Genomic DNA, 14,781 nt, shown 5'->3' with positions numbered 1-14,781 from the left:
TCTGGTTAATCTAAAGGACCTTTCATTTAAATTATTCTATCTTGCTTTGCTTTCTAGAATATCGTGCAAAGGTTCGATCATTGGGACTCTTTGTTCACACGTGAAACAACAAAGGAAGCAGCAAAACGATTTTAGGATTTTAGGGTAATGGTATATTTGTGTTTTAACACTTACTGTTATATAGGGTAGAGTTCACGAATTAGTCATTTTTATCTCACTTCTATCCTCTTTCGCACTTTATATAACGAACTTAGCTGATTTAGTATGGATTTTATATACCGTTTCTACCTTAAATTAGTCTAGAACTTAGTTTATGAACATTTCATAACCATTTTTGTGTCTTGCCATTCAAATATCAAAGAAGGAATTGGAGTTGCACCAAAAACAATGACGATTTGAATAAAAATCCGACTCAGACTTCATTTGGAAGGTGACCCCAAACTTTTGCACGATACAGCATACTAAGGGGTGACCCCAAACTTTTGCACGGTGACTTGTAAACCTAACTCGATCATTTAAATTATGTTATGAATTTTTCCGCTAAAATCTAACGAATGGCTCTCAAAGAGGATAGACATAGGGTTCTAATGCAACTTTAATTTTGAAATTTGGTCGACCCAATTTTGAACTACACGGAAAACAATATTTCGTACAGATATAGGAAAAACATGTAAGTTTAGGTAAACTTTTCATACTAAAAATTTCATATGAAATTTGTAGAAAGCACCTACGAATCAAATTTAACTCTTTATCTTTCGAAAGAGTCTAAGAACGAGTGGATTAAATGAAAGATGACTGAGATATGACCGAAAAACATTTCCATGTTTTTGAGGGGGTGACCCCAAACTTTTGCACGGGAGTGTAGATACCCGACATGTTTGCGAGCGAGAACAAAGGGAACAGCAGCGACATTCGTCCTCTATAGTTTATTAACTCTATTCTCGTCACCCACTTCATGCAACTACATTAGTGGTCTAATAATGCTTAGCGCGCTCGGCATAGTTCCATCATGCCGCTCAAAGTGTTGCCACAAATAATGCTTAGTTTGCGAAACCCGGTTATCTGGCTGGTGGGGCATGGGAGCCTAAGCTTCAACTGTTAATGCAATCAGAGACTACTTAGACCTCAACTCAGACTTAGACGTGGGCGATCCAATATATGAAGGGTTATCCAAAACGCTCTGGAGAATTCCCAAAGCGCATTCTCATAATGCTAGTAAGCCTAAAGTGCCCCACACAATGCATACGTTTGCGTGTGCGTGACAGTAGTTTGACACATTTCCCATGGGAAAACTGTCAAAAAAACGCAAACCTCGACGGAACGGACGCTATGTGTTCCAGGCTTAAGATGCCATTAACAGGAGGAAAATGACAAGATAATATAACATTACATGGTTTATGTAATGTAAACCAATACAACATAACAAAAGAGAACCATTCCAAAACCATTTAATTAAATGCATAACCAGTGGTGAAACTACAATTAAAAACAATATATTTACGGTACATTTTGTTGTTTGAAACCATACGTGTACCATACAATGTACGGTTTATTAAAACCCACGTATCAGAATTTATAACAATTCATTTACAATATAATGTATGGTTTTGCAAAAAAATATATATGGAGAAAAATATTTTTTTATATTGTTACGATACTTAACAACCCGTATAGTATATTGTAAAAATCTTATTTACAATTTACTGTATGGTGTTCTACATTACATTTTATTGTTTTTGTATTTTTATTTTTACAGTGGTTTCTATTGTAAAAATATGGTTTTAAATAGTACTGTTACAATGCAACATTCGGTTTTTCTACTGTATTTTTTATTCGGGAGGTGATCTACCCACGTTACGGGTTGTCCAATAAACGGGGTTCATGCGTCAATCCGCCCACAATAGTTAATATCAGTAGACCGTGGGATGTTTTTACCCCTATTACACCCATAAGAAGGGTACTCGAAAAACCGACTTACGATTCGTGGCCCGGAGGGCCGAGTCTCATATACCAATGAACTCAGCTCGACGAACTGAGCAAATGTCTGTGTGTGTGTGTATGTGTGTGTGTGTGTGTGTGTGTGTGTGTGTGTGTGTGTGTGTGTGTGTGTGTGTGTGTGTGTGTGTGTGTGTGTGTGTGTGTGTGTAGAGTTCTCTTGGAAGCAAATGAAAGCTACTACATTCTAGTAGAACGCTATTGATTTTTTTTTCGATTGGACGTTTGGTTACCGAGATATCTCTCGAAGAGTACTTATGAGTCATACATCTAAACTTTTTTTAAGATTTTTGACCAAGTGTATCATAATAAATATTTTGGCCGTTTGTCATTCGCTTTGAGTTCGCTTGGTACCAAATGAAAGCTACAGCATCCTAGTAGATCGCCCAGAAATGTTATTTCGATTGGACATTTGGTTACAGAGATATCTTTCGAAGAGTACTTAGGATTCATACAACTAAACCTTTTGAGATTTTTTACCAAGTGTATCATAATAAATATCTTAGCCGTCTGTCAACCAATTCCAGTTCTCCTGGCACCAAATGAAAGCTACGACATTCGACCTGAGCCTTGCAAGCGTTCAGGGACAAAAATGATATCCAACGGAAAATTGCTGGTACAATTTTCCTACTCTATCGAGGGGAGAATTGTTACCGACAACGTCGGCAACAATGGAGCGCCAGGCCTAACTAGTTGTTTGTTGTTGTAAATAATTTGTTAAAAAAATAAAGATTTGTTTGTGTTGGTTATCCTATACCTATTATTAGTAAAAATGTAACTAAAGACCTTATAATATTGTTAGTTATGCTAAGATGATTGAAGAAAAAAAAAGAGGTTGGGAACCTCTGATAGGTTAAATTCAAAAATTGTCATAAAATCTATTCTTTGCCCCTCGTTTGAAAATGCATCGAAAACGGGAGCAAATTTATCATGCAACAATACCAAATCCGGGTGGAGTATCTAGAGGAAGGGAAAGGAGTGACGATGGGAATGGAAGGATGGAAAGGAGGATTTTTGGAGAAACGAGGTGAAGATCGAGTGATGAGTTTTGGGGAGATTATTAAAGTCCGGGATCGGGTGCCAACCGCACGTTGAACAAGCTCGACACGAAACAAAAGGGGAAAGTGCAAAGTAAAAATCCGGCTTTGGGCCGGATAATAGTGGCTGCGGAAAATGAAGACGAATTCTACTTCTACGGAGTAAGTTAGAGTGCGCCAAAATCTAGTGAAACTATTCCTGCTACTGGATCGCATAGATTCGTGGACGGTCCAGCACAGCTATTCGACCTACGTATCCGATACCCTACGAAGGACGACACACATCTCCAGGCGATACCAACCGCCAGGTGGCATCCGATGATTCGACCGTCGGCATCCAACCCCTGTAATGCCCAGGGCCAGCAGACACCGGTCAGCAAGACACTGTGGTGCACGCTGCCACCACTGTGTGCACCCCTAGCTTCAACCCTGATTGAGTGGAAGCCGAGCGTAAGCGCCGCCATGTTTGTAGTTTGTAGTTTGTCAACAGCAGAGAGTAATAAACACGCGATATATTTTACGACTCGTCTATCGTTTATTTTATCCGGTAAAGTTCACCTGTCGGTTCCCACAACACCATTGAGCAAGGCGTCGACCTCTCAACCGCCCTGGTAACGAAACCCCCCCCCCCCTCCGCTTCGGCCAGCGAAGCGCCGGTCTCTCAACGTTCCGAAGCAGCATGGCACGAACACCGCATGGTTCATCAGGTACGTCCGACTCCATCTCCTCCCTTCCTCCACCACCACCGAGCAGAAATGGGCCCCAACGAAACCAAATGTGAATTTGTAACCACAAAACTAACCCACACCTATACAGACAAAAATTAGAGAATACAGTAGATCATAGGTTCCCAAACTTTCAGGTCGCGCGACCCCCTTCTGCCAGCAGACGTAGTTTTCGCGACCCACCATAGAAATTCCCTCATTTATTGTCTGTTACAGTAACATATTTTACTGTCCCTCGCGACCCCCTGGATGAAGACCGGCGACCCCCCTAGGGGGTCGCGACCCACAGTTTGGGAAACCATGCAGTAGATACATTAGATAAGACTCAACTCATATCTTTTAAACCCTAAAAGCGAGAGAGCAAATTCCCTAGCAGTGTTCTGGCCTTCCCTTGTTCGCTTGGTGAATATAGTTGGCAGGTAAGTATAGGGTGATCGAGCCTTCCCCGGTCAATGAGTTTTTAATTGTAATTTCACTACAGGTTATAAATTTAATCATGGTTTTGGAATGGTTCTCTTTTGTTATGTTGTATTGTTTTACATTAGATAAACCATATAATGTTATATTATCTCGTCATGTTCCCACCGACGAACCGACGTGACAGTGGTGATTCAAAAGTGTCCCCCCCAAATTTAACGGACGACCACCGAAGCGAGCGATCGCTTCTGTCAAATCAGCGCAGACGCGAACCGTTTCCTATATGAACACACGGGGGTTCGGTGTCGAGCTATCAAATCATCGCGAGCCGTTATAGAGGTGGCGATAGTGTTTGGTTATTTTTCATCATGGCGTCGCGGACAACAAATTTGAATTTATTTGTTCTAGCTGTCACGTCGGTTCGTCGGTGATGTTCCTTCGATAATGGCAGTTCTAGTCAAACTAACCTAAACTCGTCTAAGTCTGAGTAGCCTCTGATTGCATTAACAGTTGAAGCTTAAGCTAGTATGACACTCTTTGACCAATGCCAAATATTTGACCACTTTTGACAGTTAAATTTTGACCAAGGTGTACCTGGCAAACAAAAATATTTGTCACTCTCGAAAAACGAATAGGGACAAACAGAGCCAAACAACCTGCCAAAATTTATCTGTCAAAAGTGGTCAAATATTTGGCGTCTGGACAAAGAGTGTAATAGCACCCTTAGGCTCCCATGTCCCACCAGCCAGATAACTGGGTTTTGCAAACTAAGCATTATTTGTGGCAACACTTTGAGCGGCATGATGGAACTATGCCTAGCGCGCTAAGTGTTATTAGACCACTAATGTAGTTGCATGAAGTGGGTGACGAGGTACATAAGTATCATTACAGCGTGCTTAACCGTTATTGCAATATTGAGGCTCCAGTTTGACTGAACTATGAAATATGTATAACAACTCATGAGAAAACTGTCAAGTTCGATTCAACTATAAGTTAGGTTAAAAAGCGAAGACGAACTTATATCAGAAGTCGTTTCAGTGTCCAGTCCTTATGTTAAAAATGTCAAAGATAAATCGCATTTAATTCGGTTGTTGTAGGGTAGGTAATCAAAAGTTGAACCAAATTGCGGCTTTCCGAAGTAGCGCAAATTTTGAGTGATTTTTTCTCTCACATGGAAATAATTTACTTCGGCAAAATCTTATGTACGTGAAAGCCACGGGTATAAGCTTTCTGTTAAGTGGTAAAAAGTTTGTATTTGCACCGAGTTTCATTGAAAAATTCGAATATTCGTCAATGATGATTTTAATCTTAATTTGAACCAATTTTAATCTTAATTTGAACTACTGGCGGCAGCAGCTCGAGCATCTCCTACAACAGCCAATTTCGTGCTGAACAATAGAAAAACACATGGATCTGCTATTTCCCATAACTAAGTTTCATTAGGCAGTGGAATTTCAACTTAGAATGTTCTAAACTCTTCAGGAACTTGGAAACTAAATTTGGATTTTTTCACCCTTCAAGAGTAAACAAAACAACCACTAGCGCAGTCTGCAGGCCAATACTAGAAGCTCGCCCCCGTTTACTAGTTCAAATTTAGATTACAAATGGTTCAACTTAAGATAACATTCTCCAAGTACGAATTACTGTGGGACGATTGGTACACCCCCCCGGCAAAAAGAGAAGAAAAATCAGTTCTATGAGTGCTACCGACCGATGCGCACGCATCTCCGCGTCCGTGTATATTTGAATTAAATAAAAGTTATTTTACGTTTTTCTCAACCACTCCTTTCCCTCTTTTCCACATGGGGGCTCGTCCGGGAAGGAGTTAATCGAGAAATTGTCCGATCGACGCGCGAAATTCGCGAAAAAGTGCGGTTTAAGTTCGATTTGGTGAAAACGCGGAGTGAAGCCAAGATGGCGGAACAAGTGGACGAATTGTGCAAAGTTTTCACCAAAGCTGGACTCGAGCGAGAGTGCGAGAAGCGTGGCCTGTCTCGCGAAGGATGTAAGAAAGAGATGGCCCAACGAGTAGCATACCACGATATGACGCTGGTTGCAAACGACGGTCGTGTTCGTGCCGACGGCGAGGTACGAGACGGCGTGCAACACAACGACGGTGGCAACGACGGGCCACATGACGATGGTGGTATTGGTGGCCGAAACGACGAAGGCGACGACCACGAAAATGACGGCAACAGTGCAGACGGCGGCGTTCACCGCAACGACGGCGGTAACGACGGCGGCCTCGACGATGCCACCGAAGACGAGGATGACGACAACGATGATGCCAATGACGGCAGCTCCGACGGCGGACACAGTTGTGTTAGTGAGAGCTCCAGCAAGTTTCTCACGGCGCTGACGAGAGACCGACGCATGTCCACCCCGAAAGACCGTGATCGTGTTACGACTGAACGACGCCAGCCGTACTCGTTCAGAGACGTAGAGGACAGCATCGACACGTTCGGCGCCGAAGATGGACAGGATGTGAAACTGTGGATGTCGCAGTTCGAAGCGATGTCCCGCACAGCTTTGTGGAACGACGAACAGAAGCTCATCATGTGCAGGAAGAAGATGACTGGCACAGCCCGTCGATTCATGTTTGCGCAACGTGATCTCACATCGTTTGCCAAACTGAAGAGTGCCCTCATCAAAGAGTTTGCCCCTTTCATCCGTGCGAGTGACGTCCACCGCCAGCTAGCAGCGCGGAAGAGAAAGCCGAACGAAGCTATCCGTGACTACATTTACGAGATGCAACGCATTGCTCTCTCTATCGATCTCGACGAGCCGAGCATTTGCGAGTACGTCGTCGACGGCATAACCGACGATGAATTCCACCGATCGCTGTTGTACGAGGCGCAAACAATCCGTCAGCTGAAGGAGAAGCTGCTGAATTTTGAGAAGGTGCAGAAGAAGAGTGGCGCAAAGCCGAAGCCACACGAAGGCCAGAAGAAAAAGGACCAGCGTGAAAAGGAGTGCAAAAAGTCGTCGGAAAAACTTGGTTCGAAGAAGTACTGCTTCAATTGTGGTGATAGTGCTCACGTCGCGGGTGATTGCCCACAGAAGAGTGATGGGCCGAAGTGCTTTAATTGCAATTCGTTCGGACATTTGTCGCGGGACTGCCCAAAGTCGGGCGAAAAAGTAAAACAGCACGACGGCGGTAAGAAGAGTGCTTCGAAAGTGAACACGATGAAAAGTGCTACGAGTGCCAATCCTTCTGTGTTGGTGAAAATTGGCGAACATGATGTCAGTGCGACCGTCGACACGGGAAGCGAGATTTCTCTTGTCCGAAATGATTTCTGGTTGGAGTTGGTGAAGAATGGCGCCCAGATGGAAGAATCGGACATGAAAGTGCGCGGTTACGGAGGCGATGTGAAGGCTGTGTGTGGGGAATCAGTGCTAAACATTTCGATCGAAAATGAAGTGTACGAGATCCTTGTTTACGTTGTGCCGCAGCAAGCGATCGATATGAAGACGCTGCTCGGAATGGATTTTCTTCGAGTTGTTGATTATTCCATCACCCCGGACGGCGTTCAAATCAAGAAGATCCCGGTGATTGAACCGGAATGCGAAGCAAAGTGGATCCGCAGGATCGAAGAATACGTTGGGAAGAACGAAATTGTCGTACCATATCAGTACCGTGAAGAAGTGGTGGATCTGATCGAGAGCTATGAGCCGCAGTCGTCTGTGACGGCGTCGAATACGCTGAAAATCAAACTGTGTGACAATGACGTTGTGTGCGTGAATCCGCGACGCTTGGCTCCTCTCGAGAGAGACGTCGTCAAGAAGCAAACCGACGAGTGGTTGGCGAACGGTATCATCATGCCATCCGAGAGCGAGTACGCGAGTGCCGTAGTGGTAGTGCCGAAGAAAGATGGGTCGCGTCGGGTGTGCGTTGACTACCGTGAGATCAACAAGAAGATGGTTCGGGACAAGTTTCCCATGCCGAATGTGGAAGAACAGATTGACAAGCTGTCCGGTGCGCGAGTGTTTACTACGTTGGATTTGGAGAATTCCTACTTCCACGTACCTGTCGATGAAGAGAGTCGGAAATACACATCGTTTGTGACAAGTGATGGACAGTTCGAATTCCTACGTGCCCCATTCGGTCTGTGTACCAGTGGAAATGCTTTTGGACGTTTCATAAACACTGCGCTGAAAGACCTAATCAGTGATGGAACGATCATCGCTTTTATCGATGACATTATCATCCCGACGAAGAATGAAGAAGAAGGGATGCAAAAGTTGCGAAAAGTGTTGAGTGTGGCCGAGAAGGCGGGTTTAAGGTTCAATTGGGCAAAGTGTGTGTTCCTGCAACGACGTGTGGAGTACATTGGCTACGTGGTGCACGATGGCCAAGTTGAACCTGCGCCGGCCAAGATCGAGAAGGTAAAGCAGTTCCCAATGCCGACGACGGTGAAGCAGCTTCAGCGATTCTATGGTCTAGCAAGCTACTTCCGAAAGTTTGTACCCTCATTTGCCAACGTTGCCCGCCCACTATCAGGTATGTTAAAGAAAGATTCCAAATTCTATTTTGACGACGAAGCGATTGCTGCTTTCAATCGCATCAAGGAAATCCTCGCAAGCTACCCTGTTTTGAGGATATTCCAACAAGGCGCCGAAACCGAAGTCCATACGGATGCGAGCAAATACGCTTTGGCAGGCATTTTGATGCAACGTGCGGAAGACGACGGTAAGTTCCACCCTTGTTATTATTTCAGTCGACTGACCAGTGGCGCCGAACAGAATTACCATTCGTTCGAGCATGAAGCTTTGGCTGTAGTCGAATCAGTCAAAAAGTTCAGATGCTACCTTCTGGGCTGTAAGTTCAAGGTCGTCACCGACTGCAGAGCGTTCAAGGACACGCTGACGAAGAAAAAGATGAACGCTCGTGTGGCCCGTTGGATTGTGGATTTGGCCGAGTTCGATTTCGAAGTGGAACATCGTCCCGGAGCAAAGATGCCGCACGTCGACGCTCTGTCAAGAGCGAACGTTCTGATGCTCTCAGCTTCGGTAAGTGCGCAAATTTCTGAAGGTCAGCGGAGCGACGAGAAAGCCAAAGCGATTATGACGGCAATAGAGCGAAACGGCAACTACGACGGGTACAGTATCAGGAACGGCGTTCTTTACGAAGGTGACGGCAACAACCAACGAGTTTACGTGCCCCAAGCGATGGAATCGGCAATAATACGAGCAGCTCACGAAAAAGGCCATTTCGGAGTAAAGAAGACGAAAGAACGAATCAACGGCGACTACTACATCCCAGGGCTGGAGGACAAGATCAAGGACTGTATCGCCACGTGTGTTCCTTGTATCATCGGCGAGAAGAAGCGAGGAAAACTAGAAGGAGAGCTCAAGCCAATTCCGAAGGGAGATGTACCGTTTGACACGCTGCATGTTGACCACATCGGACCGATGCCATCGACACGGAAGGCGTACAATTACATCTTGACGGTGATCGACGGATTCACGAAGTTTGTCTGGCTGTTCCCGATGAAATCGACAGGAGCCGAGGAAACGTTGAAGAAGCTTCGGATCATCTTCGAAATTTTCGGGAATCCCCGCCGGATCATCAGCGATCGCGGTGCAGCCTTTACGTCGAAAGTCTTTACCAAATTCTGCTCTGACGAAGATATTGAGCTACACACAATTGTCACCGGAGTTCCCCGTGGCAATGGGCAGGTGGAACGCGTCCACCGTATCATTATCCCGATGCTGACGAAGTTGTCAATCGAAAAGCCCGAAGCATGGTTCAGTCATGTCGCCAGTGTCCAGAAGTGTTTGAACAACAGCTGGCAGCGTGCGATCCAGACTACGCCGTTCGAACTTCTGACCGGTGTGAAGATGAGGACCAAGGAGGATGAAGTTCTGCATGAGGTACTGCAGCACGAACTTCAGGAAGACTTCGTACAAGCACGCAGCGAATTACGAGAAGCCGCTCACCGGAGTATTAAGCAGATTCAGGAAGAGAATAAAAAGTACTACAACCTCCGAAGAAAGCCATCGAGGAAGTATCAACTCGGCGATGTCGTGGCCATACCGAAGACGCAGTTCGGTGTTGGTCAAAAAGTGAAGCAGAAGTATTTTGGACCCTACGAAATCGTCGGTGTTTGGCCGAATGATCGATACGAGGTCCGGAAATTGGATCCGGATGGCGAAGGACCGAGCAAGACATCGACATCTGGAGATTCCGTGAAGCCGTGGTCACTTCCGGGCCGGAAGTGATGTCAGGAGTGGCCGTGTGGGACGATTGGTACACCCCCCCGGCAAAAAGAGAAGAAAAATCAGTTCTATGAGTGCTACCGACCGATGCGCACGCATCTCCGCGTCCGTGTATATTTGAATTAAATAAAAGTTATTTTACGTTTTTCTCAACCACTCCTTTCCCTCTTTTCCACATTACTTAAATTTGATAATTTTATGACAAATAATGCGGAATATTATTCGGTTGGTCGATTCTACGATAAAAAGGCTTTCATTTGACGTGTTCACATATTGCGTGTGATACAATGTATGAGCTGTACGAGTGCACCGAAAATATGCTTTCTCTGGAGGGAAATGGGTGAAACCACAGTGATTTTTCAATTGCCTGTTTTCCATGACAAAAACGCTTTTTTCAATGCTTTTTAAGTCCATGTTATCAGGTTATATTACGGAAAGCTGTTTAACATCTTTTTCGGGACAATATTTGCCTAAAAAGTACGTCTTTTTAATGAATTTCGAAATGGTTCAAATTAAGATTACAATTTGACTAGTTCAAAGTTTGATTTCTTACCCTACAAGGCAATTTCACATGAGAGAAGAAGAGAAAGAATAGTGTTGAACTCATCCACTGATTTACGGTAATCTGGACTGCGTCTTTCCGGGTTGACCTACATTCGTATTCCTCTCATCGCACTCTACATACCTAGCCCACCATATCTCTTGGATATGCAGTCCTTAGGACACCTGGTTTACCACTTTATTTAAACATTTTATTGACTTTAAATAGATGTTTCAACTTATTCCCTTTTTTCACTTTCATTTCCTTTGCAACAAAAATGTCACGAACATCAACAAAACAAAGCACGGAAAAAATCATAAACTGAATAAATAATTAAAAATGCACGGAAAAAGATTGTTTCGGAATAGTGAATGGTTCAAACGTAAGAAAAACAGTATAATATATTGTTACATAAAAATCGGATGTAAATGTATAGTAGCTACCAATGTGCAAAGCTTTTAGCGAACCATTCCATTACAATACACTATATTGTAGCTGGTACACTGTATGGTACAGGAATGATTTTCACCAAATACCCTATGGTTAGTTTTTATCCGGGAAATTTGGGGTTTTTGTCGATTACCCAAAAGTGCGTTTATTTCAACCCATTACAGGGTACTTACAGGGAAGTCAACGCTGGGTAGAAACATATTTGCGATGGGTTACGATTTTCAGCCGGGACTTAGTTTATTTTATTTTTTAACAAAAATTTAGAAAGAGGGAAAAGCCCCTTTGAGTGATTTCCTTTTTCTTTTTATTTTCAGCCGGGATCAGACGAAAAATACCCACTCAGAGCTTCACACAATTTATGAGTGATAATAATCTATATTTGGGTTGATTTCTGGTTCCGTGTAGTTTGGTTGATGTACGTGGGTGGATCCAAAGGATCTAAATAATTCGATCAAAAAAAAAAACGATCAAATCTGACTATAGGGTCTTGTACCATTTGGGTAGATGTACTTATTTTGGACACTTGTCGCTATAACTAAGTCATTTTCAAACCGATTGACTTGAAATTTTGTATATAGTAAGGCACGTACACACTCAGCGAAAAAAACTTACGAAATTCATCGAAATACCTTATGAAAATTTGCTATAACTAAAACTTATGGATGCCATAAGAATACCTAATGAAAATTGATCGTGCTAGTTATGACAAATTTCATAAGATAGACTTATAAAAAGAACAAAAAAATTTAAAAATGATGCAGACTGGATTCGATCCATGAACGTCGGGATCACTGAACTCGTATCTTATTCACACGTCTACCGACGCTTGAGGAAACCATGTTGCTAAACATATATAAAAGCCAAACTGTGAGACGATTTATCGTCATAGAGCGACCTTATGAAATTCATTCGGATCATTATGAATTGTTTAAAGGCCATTCCATAAATTGGGACTTATGGAAATCTTAAGGTCATTTGGCTGAGTACATTATCTAACTCTGTACAAAAATTCAAATAATTTGGTTTGAAATTGACTTAGAGCGGCAAGTGCCCAAAATAGGTACATCTGTCCAAATAGTACAATACCCTACATGTCAATGGTTGCCCCTCCGTGATTGATCTGAGCTGGTACCAATTGCACTGAGATCCAAATGAATAAGGGCTGGGATACTCCACTTATTCTCAAAGTGCAATTTAAGCAGCTCATACATGTTTGATCAATAACGGCGCCGGCCACGTCCTTATAGTCCGTTGGGAAGGGAAAGGAATGTTAGAGTGTGCTGGTTGTTGCTACTAAAGACTGAGAGCACCTCTGCATCCCCACAACCAGCACGGACTGGGGTATTTGTTAGACGGAAAGGATGGGAGATCTGGGAGTCATCGTTGGGTCGGTGATGCGATCCATTGATAGGGGATATTTTATAGTGTTCGTAAGGTGATAGATTGTGTGGTGATTATTGTTACACTGTGCTGTGGAAGTTGGAAGGAAGGGAAACGAATTTTTGCAAATCGTTTCTGGTTCTAGCGATGGCTCTGAACATATGAATATACATGAGTTGTATATGTAGAGAAGAAAGAGAGTTCGAAAGTAAATAGAAAGATACAAAGTAGGCGGAAAGGGACGGGCCAGGGATTGAACCCCAGGACCTTCTGCTTACGAATCAGAAGCGGTAGCCACTAGACCACCAAGCCCGTATTCCAAAGGACCTAAATAATTGTTCACAAACGAATTAAAAAAAAAGTATTGATTTTTTGATTTTATACGAAAGAGCACCTTTTTCTGAGCCACTATGATTTTTTTCAGATTTTTAGAACTTTACTTTGGTACCAAAAACTAATTTCAAAGACATTTTTTAAAACCACCTTTTGACAGCTGGGCAACTGTTTGACAGCTCCGCCCAGTACAAAATGCGACGAGGGGTGATTCGACAAATCGCTCCCATACAAACTTTAAACTGATTTTCAAATAGGTTCCCGGGTACCGAAATTCATGAAAAGTTGAATTTCGGCTCAGTTTGGCATGGAGATTCAGAATATGGGATTATCTCAACATGTGCTGTGCTGTGCTTGCCTCACAATATACAAATTCATGCAATGGCAGGCAAAGAAAGCCTTTCAATTAATAACTGTGGAAATGCTCAAAAAACACTAAGTTGAAGCGAGGCAGGCCAAGTCCCAGTTGGGACGTGAGCCATAAAGAAGAAGAAGAAGATTATCTCAACATCGCTAATGAAGCCAATTAAAAAACTTTTTTCTAATGTAACGCAAGATGATAAATAATAATAAATACTCGTCTGCCTCTTATTGATACAGTTATGCTGAAAATGGCAACCCTGCCATGATCTGCAGAGCACGTCAAAATATAACGAAAATAACACTCTCGTCTTCGGGTTTTTCTGGTCCGTCACGCAAAAACACCAACACAATCACGGAAGCTGCTGTCCAGAAGAATTTCACGAAAAGATGGCTAAAATGTTCGCACAGCATGACGGATTCGCAACTTTTTTTCCAGCGCTTCCTTGTGGGAAATCAACACCCAATATAAATCAACTCCAATGAAATCTCCCCTCCTGGGAATGCATTCCTCACGATTCACAATTTCCCCTCGAAATCAGTTTTGCCACTAGTGACACAATTTCCGGCCCAATCAGAGAGCCAAGCGAGCACATGGTTTTATTCCGTCGGAATCGGATTTCTAGAATGATGCTTTACCTGGTTTAGTTGTTCCTCCGCCTGGAGCCGCTGGTTCGGATCGATGGTGGCACGGAGCAGCTCACAAATTTTAGCGTTATCCATCTTTCGTGTTGAGCGATAGCCTCGTGCCTGCTGGTAATCCAATCAAAAATTCCCAAGGAGCACTGCCTCAACAATAATGGCCCCTGATTCTTCTTTCGACACAAAACACGCCCGCCGCCGGACACTCGTCAACGCGCAGTTTACACAAACGTCCGGACCGCAAACCGACGACGACCACGGATTTCCACACGGTCACTGGATTTCCTATCCTCCGTAGCGGATTGGATTTGGATTTCTGGGATGCTAAAATTTTCACACACTCCCGGCAACACACGCGGGGTTCGCACTCCGTGCTACGATGAAAAACCAAAAAGACTGCCGTGCCGAAGTGCCGACCGAATGACGGCTGATGATGATGACACAGACCAGCGCGAAACACGTTGATCGACACCGCGCACGCACACACACGCGCGCCAGTGGGAGGGAATCGTTTGCACGCACACATGCATCAGTGTTTACGGTTGCGACGTGTTGCCAAATTTGATCAACTTGCACTTTTTGCTTGATTGATATTTGAATGAAGGAAATTTGTTTGAATATAGGATACATTGGGATGTTCAAGAATGCTGGGTTATATTTTTTATTGCTGATCTCAGGGGGG

At 43.6% G+C, this 14,781-nt stretch overlaps 1 protein-coding gene across 1 annotated transcript in view; it reads right to left on the bottom strand.

Annotated features, from left to right (window-relative positions):
• LOC109409715 (importin-7) overlaps positions 1–14,535 on the bottom strand; it is a 43,932-nt gene extending 29,397 nt beyond the window's left edge. Inside the window, exon 1 of the mRNA XM_019683207.3 lies at positions 14,097–14,535. Coding sequence (XP_019538752.1) covers positions 14,097–14,180 — 84 coding nt within the window. The 5' untranslated portion in view covers positions 14,181–14,535. The remainder of the gene's footprint in view (positions 1–14,096) is intronic.
• Positions 14,536–14,781: the final 246 nt, after the last annotated feature.

This window comes from Aedes albopictus, chromosome 2 (genome assembly GCF_035046485.1).
Source record: "Aedes albopictus strain Foshan chromosome 2, AalbF5, whole genome shotgun sequence".
NCBI classification, from domain to species: Eukaryota; Metazoa; Arthropoda; class Insecta; order Diptera; family Culicidae; genus Aedes; species Aedes albopictus.
Note: the sequence above shows the minus strand (reverse complement) of the source record. Positions and strands in the feature narration are given on the sequence as shown.